Source organism: Hyalella azteca, unplaced genomic scaffold (assembly GCF_000764305.2).
Source record: "Hyalella azteca isolate HAZT.00-mixed unplaced genomic scaffold, Hazt_2.0.2 contig14561, whole genome shotgun sequence".
Classification (NCBI taxonomy): Eukaryota; Metazoa; Arthropoda; class Malacostraca; order Amphipoda; family Hyalellidae; genus Hyalella; species Hyalella azteca.
In genome coordinates, this window is record NW_025944441.1 from 5,276 (window position 1) to 17,918 (window position 12,643).

At 40.7% G+C, this 12,643-nt stretch overlaps 1 protein-coding gene across 1 annotated transcript; it reads right to left on the reverse strand.

The window, feature by feature from the left end:
* Nucleotides 1-1,440: 1,440 nt before the first annotated feature.
* On the reverse strand, nt 1,441-10,218 carry LOC108675529 (uncharacterized protein DDB_G0292186; the record flags this gene model as incomplete). The annotated part of the gene is made up of 3 exons (XM_018163549.1): nt 1,441-4,386; nt 6,331-6,685; nt 10,030-10,218. Coding segments are annotated over 3 exons (1,478 nt in total), but the record flags the coding sequence as incomplete, so codon positions are not given.
* Nucleotides 10,219-12,643: the final 2,425 nt, after the last annotated feature.

Consider the following 12,643-nt stretch of genomic DNA (forward strand, 5'->3'; position numbering starts at 1 on the left):
TTAGGAATGATTGGCAGAAGGTAACAATAGCATTAGAAATGATTGGCAACAGGTAACAATAGCATTAGAAATGATTGGCAGCAGGTAAGAATAGCATTATGAATGATTGGCAGAAGGTAACAATAGCATTAGAAATTATTGGCAGCAGGTAAGAACAGCATTAGGAATGATTGGCAGCAGGTAAGAATACCATTAGGAATGTAGGAATGATTGGCAGCAGGCAACAATAGTATAAGTAATGATTGGCAGCAGGTAAGAATACCATTAGAAATGATTGGCAGCGCCAACAATAGCATTAGTAATGATTGGCAGCAGGTAAGAATACCATTAGGAATGATTGGCAGCAGGTAACAATAGCATTAGTAATGATTGGCAGCAGGTAACAATAGCATTAGGAATGATTGGCAGCAGGTAACAATAGCGTTAGGAATGATTGGCAGCAGGTAACAATAGCGTTAGGAATAATTGGCAGCAGGTAACAATAGCGTTAGGAATGATTGGCAGCAGGTAAGAATATCATTAGGAATGATTGGCAGCAGGTAAGAATAGCATTAGGANATGTAGTGCAGGTTGTGATGTAGTGCAGGTTGTGATGTAGTGCAGGTTGTGATGTAGTGCAGGTTGTGATGTAGTGCAGGTTGTAATGTAGTGCAGGTTGTGATGTAGTGCAGGTTGTGATGTAGTGCAGGTTGTGATGTAGTGCAGGTTGTGATGTAGTGCAGGTTGTGATGTACAACAAAACAACCCAAGTTGTTTTTTTCGTCCGCAAATTGACGTTGTTTTGGCAATCGCGGAGCCGCGGTCCGGTTTTTGCTGATCCGCAGAAATAAAAAATCCAGGAAAAAATTATGCGATGAGGTTCAAATAAATTATGATGGCAGTGCCCTACATCGACGCCAAATGTGGTCATTTCCTCCCAGTTTTCGGATTACCTCAAAAAACTGAAGAAAATTTGGCGGCTTTCCAAAGCCAAATAAGAAGTAGGCTACACGTCGTAGGTTTAACGTATTTTTTCATTAATTATCGAAGTAATTCTACTTTGCCGTATTTTGTTCATGGCCCAGCGGGCTGGAACTGAACGTTTTTAGAAATTATTTAATTTTAAGTTGCGATATTTTTTTATTGATCAATGCAGGCTGAGATGTGATATTGAATGGCTTGAAGGTTCATCTGGCGAGGGTTTACAGGATTTGCTATTTTCAATTTTCGTTTCACCTAAGGTATGCAGAAATTTCAATCGATCTGTTTGTTGAATTTGTTAACTAACATAATTATTTAAGTTTAATAATACTTGATAATTAAACTGTCAATAATGTATAAAGAATAATCACCAATAATTTATCAACAACTTTGTTTATTATTCGATATTCATTTTATTAACTGTAAATTCAAGCTACTGAATATGATGCCTGTTCAGTTATAGGTAGTCAGAAAAATAACTATTAACACACATGCTTTATTGCTGAGTCACTGCATCTTCATACATTGTTCATGGCTTAATATACACTATTTGCAATTCCTCCTATCGACTTGCAACAATCATTAATACAATGGCATCATTAAATAATAGTATTGAACTCATATGGAAAGCAGTGAATTAGTTGAACTAAACTAATAACAAGAGTTACTATAACTGAACCTCTGAACGCTAGTTGCGCTCATCGCGCAACTAGCTAGTTGCGCGATGCAACACGCGCGCTAGTTGCAAGCTCATCAGTTATGGCTAAACCTAAAATTGGTTGCTATTTTAAAAATTAAGTTAATTTACAGCACAAACAAATCAGACTAAATTTATCGTAATCTGTCGAAATTTGCCCTCAAATCTATTATTTCAACCTTCATACGCTGCATTGTTACCCTCTATAAACCTTGAAGCAACCTAGTCGACCCTCAACCTAAAATTCAAAATAAATCAATAAAAACTTATTGATTTATTACAATTATTATAATCCTAATCATCATTTTTATCGATAATCTATCACGTACAAGGCACTTGGTGGATTGACCATCCTTCTAAAACTTGGTTAAACATACAACGTGGCACGCACTTGGCAAGGAGATGAATCATTTTGTAACGAATAACGATACCTATTTATGTCGAATAATAATTATTTGTTCATAAACATATAATGATAAGTGTATATCTAATTTGCCGAGTTGTATTAATAATCATAAATAATTGTGAGATTTTAATCAACGGCGTTAGTACAAGGTTTTTGATATCGGCAACTATATATAAGGACCTGAACAAATCGCAATATCCAAACCCTGAATCAGAACCAGAACTACTTGCAGGCGAGGCATCAATTGGTATAACAACAGTCAGTAGGTTGGTCATAGGTTGTACTATACCTAATATGGTAAAAGTTGACCCATTAGGTTATATCATAGGTAATATGTAAGTAGGTAAAATCATTGGTAACATGGTAACAGTTTTTATCATAGGTAATATGGCAAATGGTTTTGCCACAGTCTATACGGCAATCACTATAAGTAAGGTGCTCAGCTAAGGTAATTATAAGTAATAATGTTGACTCAATAACTGCTGGTTGTTCCATTCAAAAGAAGATAATCAATGTGACGGAACCCTGAGCCCGTTTTGAACCCTCAACCCAACCCAAACCTTGAGCCCAATCCGAACCCTGAGCCCAACCGAATCCTGATGCTGATAGCAGAATTTATCTCTATACGTATATGTCTTGCATTTAGGGAAGGAGTATGGCTGCAATATGGCATATGACTACAATATGGCGTGTGACTACAATATGGCGTGTGCCTGCAATATGGCATATGACTACAATATGCCTCGTACCTTCAAGGTGAATACAATCAACAAACTGCAGATAATCTATATAGGAACCTCGTGATTATAACTTGGTGTAACCCTCGTGAGACTGCATAGTACACATGTTCCTTCATTTACTGCGATAAAAATGTTTTAAAATTATACAGTCTGGCAAAGGTTGAACTTCGCCAGGTTTTTACGGAGAGTTCAGTCCAGGACTTTATATTTTTATACGAATTTGCTTCAAGCTCAGAGTCGCTGGCAGTTATCTGTAAATTATCCTAGTAAGTTGAGCAACATACACAATTTCATTATCTCCAAAATTAAGTAAAACTCCGCAATTGTGTACAAGTTAGAAAATATTTTCATCTCAATCTATTCCCGGGAACAAACGATTAACGTAAAAAAAAACTCGCGCAAATGAGGTTCATAAACAAAGTTTCGTTTGAAATCTGCTTCAGAACTTGGTGAGGTTGAACATCTTGGCGGACTTTCATGATGTTCAGAGGGGATAGCTTGAGTTGTGTTCAGAACTTGGTGAGGCTGAACATCCTGGCGGGCGTTGATGATGTTCGTAAGAGATAACTTAAGTCGTGTTCAGAACTTGGTGAGGTTGAACATCCTGTCGGACGTTGATGATGTTCATCAGAGATAACTTGAGTTATGTTCAGAACTTGGTGAGGTTGAACATCTTGGGCGGCATATCAGTTGGTGTATCATCGGTGGCCGACGCCGTGATGATGACGTGCTGTGCGGTGCTGCACGGCCTCGTGATTGGCTGCAGCGCCGGAGCGAACGAGCCAATCACGAGCCCCGTTGGCGGCCTCTTCTTGATGGACTCGATGATGTTGATGTTGTGGGGTGTTGAAACGGGGTGAGTTTGTGATGTTGAAACGGGATTATTATAGTGACTTGATAAAGGGTGACTATTGGAAGCTGCCACCGGGTGACCGTGTGAGGTTGCAACCATGTTTTCATGGTACGCCGAAGTTGGTAGACCGTGAGCATTTGAAACAGCTTCGCCTCCGTAACTTGAAACTTGATTGTGACTTGCAACATTCCCTCTATCGTAACTTGAAACACCGTTATGAAGTGAAACAGGATTGTGTTCATAAGGCGAAACAGGATTCTTGGTTCCTGTTGAACCAGCGTTCCCGCTGTTCATAGTTACCGGTACTCCGTTGTGATTCAAACTATAGTTACCGTGCAGCGGAGATACCGACGATACAGAGTTGCTGGCACGGCCGCTGTCGGAATCATCGTTTTCGCCGTTACCGGGAATCGATGTGTCAGGAATCGCACTAGGAATTGCGTTGGAATCTCTTCCACTTCCGGTAGGGGAATCTAAGTTATTTTCGAAGCCGTTGCTGTTGTTGTTGTAGCGAGCAGCGTTGTAGTCAGACGTGAAGCAAGGGTTGTTGGGGTTGGAGTTTCCGGGTTGAGGAGTGAACTGGAAGGCGTTGGGGTTGCCAGAGTTGGGGTTGTAGACGCCAGAGGAAAGGAAGTTGGGGAGGCAGCGCAGGTCGGCTGGGGAGAGATGGGTGCTGTGGGAGAGCGAGGTGATTGGGGCTGTGGGGGCCTGGGTGAAGGTGCTCAGCATTCTGCGGGGTAATGAAACAGTTATAATAACTGATAATTATTAAGATCATTACGCTATTTAGACTAAACAGGCAGGTATGAAAAACAATTGAGCATTAAACATAACGACGTTAGAGCCGACTTAAAAAATGGCGAATAACTATGAAGTTACCGAAGGATGTAATTTTGTTTGATTTTTACATCAGGCAGGCAGTTTTTTAATAAATAAATATAAGCCTAATAAGCTGATTTATGTCGCTAATTTCAATAAATATATCTCTGTAGACCTATAAATTAAGAGTGTACATCAGGCCTACGCATCAGGTCTACACATTAGGCCGCCTTTTAGGAATCATCTGCATCATCTAGAAAAGTGTTCTCACATCTAGGGAGGCTCTCTTCTATGTTCCTATCTACATCATTTAGATTCTAGAGGAAAGGCGCCCCTCAACATCAAGGCCTAAACTGAGTCTGGGGTGTCAACGGCCTATTATTTTTCCCTGATATGCAAATGCATCCGCTAATTTGCTGTTGACCTTTAGAAGACCAGAGGTGGGTCATGGCTGGCCGACCATACCGCGGCCACGATTTCATGCTCGTCATGCTACAGCAGCGGCGGTGCTGATTAAATTAGCAAGAATTAGCTGACACTCGACGCAACGGTTGCTGACAGGAGGCTGATGCTGTGGCCGACAGAATTACAAATCGTTCATGTCATTAATATTTAAGCTGGAATGTGTAACATTTTAGGGTAAAAATGGTTTCTGAACTCACAATACGATGTCGAATAACAACTTTTAACACAACAGACAAAGCATGTGAAGTAAAGTCATTTAATAGACGATGGAGAGTAAGTGCAAAAATTAGCCTGGCATTGGCTGGTGCTGTAATTTTTAACGTGGATATTAACAGTAGAAAAGCCTGCATTATAAACTGCTTCATACTCAAGTATTAATCATGAATGGAATATCCAAGAGTAGAAAGTCGGCCAAGCATTAGCCATCCACATTTCAACCGAAATTTCCAACGAGGAAGAAACTTGAATACGAGAACTTTATTCAGTCACAACTTGACTTAAAAGTTTTCCCAATTACTTTTTATATATTTTAATTCTTGTTATAAAAATTCACCCAGAAGTTGTGTTTCAACCGTCGGGAAGCGTAAAATTCATCAGAACGTTCATGTTGCAGGGACCGCGAGTATTAATACATCATAAATCTTTTTTAGTTATTGTTCAAGTAAGCGTCAGTGAAATTCCTATTACGGCAACGATAAATTTTACGTTGTAAGTGTTTGTTATCTTAATTGAGGAGGGGATGTATGCCGGTATTCATCCTCATTGCGTGACGATGTTGACACCTGGGAGCAATATAGGTTGTTTCCACACTGTTGATGACTTAAGAAAGTTTAAAATGAATTAAAATATAGAACATCTACACTCGCTCTACCGATACATAAACTGTACGACAACTGCTACGGCAAGTCGGCCGAGGTGGGAGCGAGGCAGCCAATCAGCGCACTGTCGTACAGATGCGTCAGTGTCTTTCCCTCTTGCAAAACACCTACTGACGGACTGGCTACAGCGAGTAGAATGATCGCGCTTAATGCCAAGCCGCTATATTTAAGTAACTTCTAACTGATTAATAAGCTTAGGATGGAAAATCAACCCAGATGAAGTGTTATTAATACGAATTTATAAACTTTGCTCATTCCAGGAAGACAAAAAAAAACACGCTAAATTTGTCGTACTGGGACTTCATAGAAATGTAATTTCAGCTATGGCTGGTTATGGTAAAGTTAATGACTGACTGCCATAAAATTCAATGATCGATGGAGTTCATTCATTTGTACAATAAACAATCAATAACGAAACAATACCCAATTCGAGGCATTGTAACGGACATTCATGAACACCTGTATAAATGTCAAGCTAATTAAACAAGTTACTTCGCTTAGCTTCAACTGACCCGGTCGTGCAACCGTGGTCTCCTGTGCCCACAACAAAGACGTCTGTCGTACGTCTGGGCCCCATGGAGAGGCGGTTCTTCACTGCCGCGGTTTGTGGATGTTGTCGTACTACAGAGCTGACGGCAGCGCCTCCGCTGCCTGTAATGCCTGACGTACGAACAGCCACCAAGGTGGATGCCGGCGGCGGGTTGGAGGTATAAGGTGGGGGAAGGTCAGCTGGGGAAGATATTTCATCCCCTGGGGATGGAGGAAAACCGGAAATAAACGATGGAAGACGGCCGTTGGGGAGAGAAACGTTGGCGTTGTCGGACGGGGTCGCGCTGCTGGACTGACTGCTTATCAGGCTGCCGCAATCTGAACAAAAAACTTGATCAGTGGACCCAATAAATTAAGAAAATGGAGTATGTTGTTGCAATAAAAAAATGATGATCAATTGCAATCTACCATAAACTCACCATAGCGTCATGGTGAGTTTATGGTAGTACCAACTACCACCTACCCACCATGGTTTTATGGTGATCTATCATCTAGCCTCCACAACGTCATGGTGATCTACCATCTACCCACCAAAGCGTCATGGTGAACTAACCTCTACACAATAGCGTCATGGTCATCTACCATCTACCCACCATAGCGTCATGGTGATCTTCCATCTACCCACCATAGCGTCATGGTGATCTACCATCTACCCACCATAGCGTCATGGTGATCTACCATCTACCCACCATAGCGTCATGGTGATCTACCATCTACCCACCATAGCATCATCGTAATCTACCATCTACCCACCATAGCATCATCGTAATCTACCATCTACCCACCATAGCATCATCGTAATCTACCATCTACCCACCATAGCATCATCGTAATCTACCATCTACCCACCATAGCATCATCGTAATCTACCATCTACCCACCATAGCATCATCGTAATCTACCATCTACCCACCATAGCATCATCGTAATCTACCATCTACCCACCATAGCATCATCGTAATCTACCATCTACCCACCATAGCATCATCGTAATCTACCATCTACCCACCATAGCATCATCGTAATCTACCATCTACCCACCATAGCATCATCGTAATCTACCATCTACCCACCATAGCATCATCGTAATCTACCATCTACCCACCATAGCATCATCGTAATCTACCATCTACCCACCATAGCATCATCGTAATCTACCATCTACCCACCATAGCATCATCGTAATCTACCATCTACCCACCATAGCATCATCGTAATCTACCATCTACCCACCATAGCATCATCGTAATCTACCATCTACCCACCATAGCATCATCGTAATCTACCATCTACCCACCATAGCATCATCGTAATCTACCATCTACCCACCATAGCATCATCGTAATCTACCATCTACCCACCATAGCATCATCGTAATCTACCATCTACCCACCATAGCATCATCGTAATCTACCATCTACCCACCATAGCATCATCGTAATCTACCATCTACCCACCATAGCATCATCGTAATCTACCATCTACCCACCATAGCATCATCGTAATCTACCATCTACCCACCATAGCATCATCGTAATCNTGTTACTGCCGTGTACATGTTACTGCCGTGTACATGTTACTGCCGTGTACATGTTACTGCCGTGTACATGTTACTGCCGTGTACATGTTACTGCGGTGTACATGTTACTGCCGTGTACATGTTGCTGCCGTGTACATGTTACTGCCATGTACATGTTACTGCCGTGTACATGTTGCTGCCGTGTACATGTTACTGCGGTGTACATGTTGCTGCCGTGTATGTACTTTTGTTATGTGTAAAAACATGCATGTGAACTTGAAATCATGCATGCGTGAAAATATATATGAACAAATTAGCCAGCAAAATAAATTGATCATAAGATATCATAAACAAATGCGAGGTATAAAAATATATAGATTATGTATGCAACAAAAGTTTGTATATAAAACATAATCATTTTTACAAAAAAAAATTTGTTCTACAAATAATAATTAAACTTATATTCGAAACACTTCAATTAAATAGAAAATTCTGATCATAGAAATGCATTAAACTAATCATCTAATGCTAGTGATTAACTAATTTTTAATTAAATTCAAGGGTATAATAAATAAGGAATGGATCGAACTCGCTCCCTCTCCCCTCTAATAAGAGGGAAGAATTCCCATTGCTCGCTCTTCCCTCTTCCCTCTGGCATGCCACAAATCCCTCAAAGGGACCGCCGCTCCCCTGAGGGAAATGCCAGAGGGCGCGAGGGGAAATGAGTGTTTCCGCAGTGGGCCCTGGGGAACTCTTCCCCAGCGGGAGGAAAGCTTGATGAATCGTTGTTATCTTCCCCAACATCGTTGTTACCGTGTATGACGGTTGTTACCAATACCAACATCGTAGTTACCGTGTATGACGGTCGTTACCAATACTGGCATCGTTGTTACCGTAAGTAACGAAACTCTATGTAGTATATTTTTAGTTCAAGTGTCACTGTCACCTTAAAAAATTGTATTCATAAATAATGTAATGGAAATGCTAAGCATAACTTCAAGGCACAAGTTTCGGAGCTCCATCGTAATCTCAAAGCTTCAGCAATGATAGTATGTTCAACATAACTACCTAATTAACGCGGGAGAGATTGAAACGTAAATAGTCAGATAAATGAGCTATGTGATTTCGAAACCTATATTGATTTTCATTTTCAATTATAAATGAAACATAGACATTGTTAAGACAAAGTTTCCGTTTAGGAATGTGCAGTTGTTGCAAGGTTAGTGCAATCGTACAAGGAACCTGCTTGCCCATCCGCCTCATTCAGCTGTGTACCTTAATCACGCCGACCAGATCGGTAATAAATTACAAGATTTATGATTCTTTTTATTACTGATATTGAAGCATCTGAAAATCTCTGCATATTTGTAACCAGAAGCTATTACAAGAACAATGCTACAAATTCTTGTCTACACGCAAATGTAATCGATAGTTTTATACGTTACCTCGCCTGTTTACTTTGCAGTTTCTCCATTTTAATCTCTCATGAGTAAATATTTTATTAAAGGTTTTTAATGATGATATGAAGAATTTACTTGACATTTAATAGCGTATAATATTTGTTTTATTTATTTTCATGTCAGCAAACTAATTATCGTATAGCTTATATGTGCAAGAAATTAAAATCTCTTAGCTGAAGGAGCCGTAAGTCAAAACTCCCGTGAGTACATATCGTAAAATTCGACCATTTTCAGCCTCTGAGGTCGTTAGGCCTAGCAAAAGAAATTCTCTGTATAGGCTCATTAGGTGTGAATTTTCAGGGAAAGGCGGCACAAAATTCCGCGTTCATCATCAAAGGCCTACAGGATGGCAGAGCAGCTCTATAGGCCTACGCAGATTAAGCAATAAGGGAGATTAAAATTAAGATTTTCTCAGACAGTTTAGGCGGCCAGGCCTTAGGCCGAGCAGGCCCAGTACAGGCCTAACTTCATCGCTTCGGAGTGCAGAAATTTGCTTGCAAATTATTAATTTAAGTTTATTCATTAATCGAGAAATTTAACATCTGTTTCAAATTTTGTTGTAATTGAAGGACATACATTGTTATAATTCTCGATTAATTAATAAAATTTTAATTATGATTTAAGTCAACTCAATTATTCATTTATTTAGGGAGTTATTAGGGCGCGGGCTCAGGGCCCCTCACCTGGACAGGGAGCAGTGGGGGGTGGGGGTGTAGCTACCCACCTGGACAGGGAGCAGTGGGGGGTGGGGGTGTAGCTGTACCTAGCCCCCCACCTGGACAGGGAGCAGTGGGGGGTGGGGGTGTAGCTGTACATGTTGGCGACCCCCGATGATGACGTCATCGCCCCTCGCTGAGGTCTGTACGTCGGTCCTGTGATGCAAACAAACGATCATGTAATTCATACATATTATTATTATCTTTTATTTTACAAACTATTGTGATTGAATAAAATGAATCCATTTCAAAAACACTAAGTGAATATATTTCAGTTTATAGGAGGATAACAAAATTCCAGTCGTTTTTTTTTTCGTATTGGAAGCTCGTAGTCATGCAAAATATGAAGTCTCGCCACGCTTGTGCGCTGATCAATAACAACTTTGATAATAACGCTGAACTTCATTAATAACAGGCGCTAAAATATTTATATTTTATAGCACCAGAAAATCAATGAATATAATCCAGCTGCACGCATGCTGCTATGAAACTGCAGCGCTAACGAGTGAGTAACGCAGAGTTTGCGTTGGAGCAGCTAACCTAACTCCTGATAACAATGTTAATGCCGTCCGGTTAAGGTTAACAGAGTCCGGTTAAGGTTAACAGAGTCCGGTTAAGGGTAAAAGCTACCTGGTCAAGGTTAAACGGTTCAGGTTAAGATTATAGGAGCCCGGTTAAGTTAAGTTAAATTCGTTAAGTTGAAGTTCGTTAAGTTAACTTAAGTTAAGTTCGGGTTAAAGAACATTTTTTAAAGTTCGTTAAGTTAAGTTAAGTTCGGGATAAGGTTAAAGTTGACGGAGCCCGGTTAAGGCTAAGAGCGTCAGTTTAAGGGTAAAGGCTGCCCGACCAAGGTTAACAACATCCGGTTAAAGGTTAACCGCCGTCCGGTTTATGTTCAAGGACGTCCATTTGAGGGTTAACGGCGTCCGGTTGAGGGTAAACGGAGTTCTTTATACCGGCCTAAGCTAAGAGGGTAGACTTCCCTCTCTATTCCCTCACCCTCCCCTCGGGGATGAGGGCACCAAGTGATGGAGGCTGTCAACACCCGCCTTGTGGGGAGCCGCGAAATTGCCAAGTTTTTGGAAAGTTGAAACGAGGGGAAACTGAGGGGAAACTGAGGGGAGCTGGGAAGGCATGGGCATGGCGACCGCAAAGTGAGGGGAGAAGGTATAAAGGGAATATTCTCAGATGACAGATGAAGAAAATAACAAAGGAATGAATGGGGTAGAAGTGAGACGAGGAGACGAAATGAGGAATGGGGGGAGTAGGAAGAGGGATGTTAATATAAAATAGTGAACTGGATAGTGAAAGAGAGGTGTGGGGATAAAGAGAGGTGTTGGGATAAAGAGAAATAAATATAAACGTGGGGTATGGACATTGGAGTTAAGGAATAAAAATCAGGAAAAGGAGTGAGGAATAGAAAGCGAACATGGGGGAATAAAAGAGGGATGTGGGGAATGAAAAAAACTGAAACAGACGAGCATCGGAGAAGAAGTTTTTCAATTTAGTTTAATAGTTGTGATGGAACGCCGTCCAACCTCCCCTCTGTGGGGAATGGGGAGGGGAAAAAGTGAGGGGAAACTTGAGAGGGAAGTTGAAGAGTGAACGAGCGATCTGGGGAGATCTTGTTTACGTTGAGGAGAATGACATGAGGAAGGTTGGGGAAGGTGGGGAAGGATAAGAAAATGCTGGGGATGAGCAGAACAATGACTAGAGAAAAGACGGTGAACGTTTGGGAATTATTTAGTTTCCTCATCTCTTCCCCAGGCTTGGGGGAATAGAGAGGCGGCGTTTCCGCTCCAGAGCGTCTTGTCAAACAACAAGATTGAACGGTTCGCTCGAACGCTTCCCCACCACTTCCCCAGCACTTCTCCTTCCCCAGCACTTCCCCACAACTTCCCCACCACTTCCCCACCTCTTCTCCACCACTTCCCCACCACTTCCCCACCACTTCCCCACCACTTCCCCACCACTTCCCCACCACTTCCCCAGTCAATTTCTCAACATTAAAATCTCAGGCTGTAGCTATAAACATTGCATGGGTCCACTAGCCAGACTTTCTATACAAAGTTACATGTATTCACCTCATACAGAGGTTTGGGTGTGTAGCGACTTTAATTTGAATACAATTGGCAACTGCTAGCTCGTCATAATGCAAATAATGTATTATGAGAATGTGTACGTAAAAATATTGAGAAATTTATACTATTAGAAGCACCATTAGACTATTTTGAAAAATAAACATCACGTATAAATCACTCGTTGTGGGCATCATCTGCTAAAGCTGAACATTAATCGTGTATTGTGCTACGATATATGATATTATATGATAATAGATTATTATCTATTATTATAGATATTATGTATAAGATTATTATCTATATTTATATAAGTTAATATAAAAATATATTCTTCATATTTTTATAGTAATAATGTCAGAGATATGAAGAAATGAGTTTTGTAATACTATCGCACAAATTAAAATATATTTATAATTGTATATATACTGCAAATATACAAGAATTATTATGCAATACAAAAATATTAACTGCAACTTTGTTAATGCCCTTTTTTTCCATTG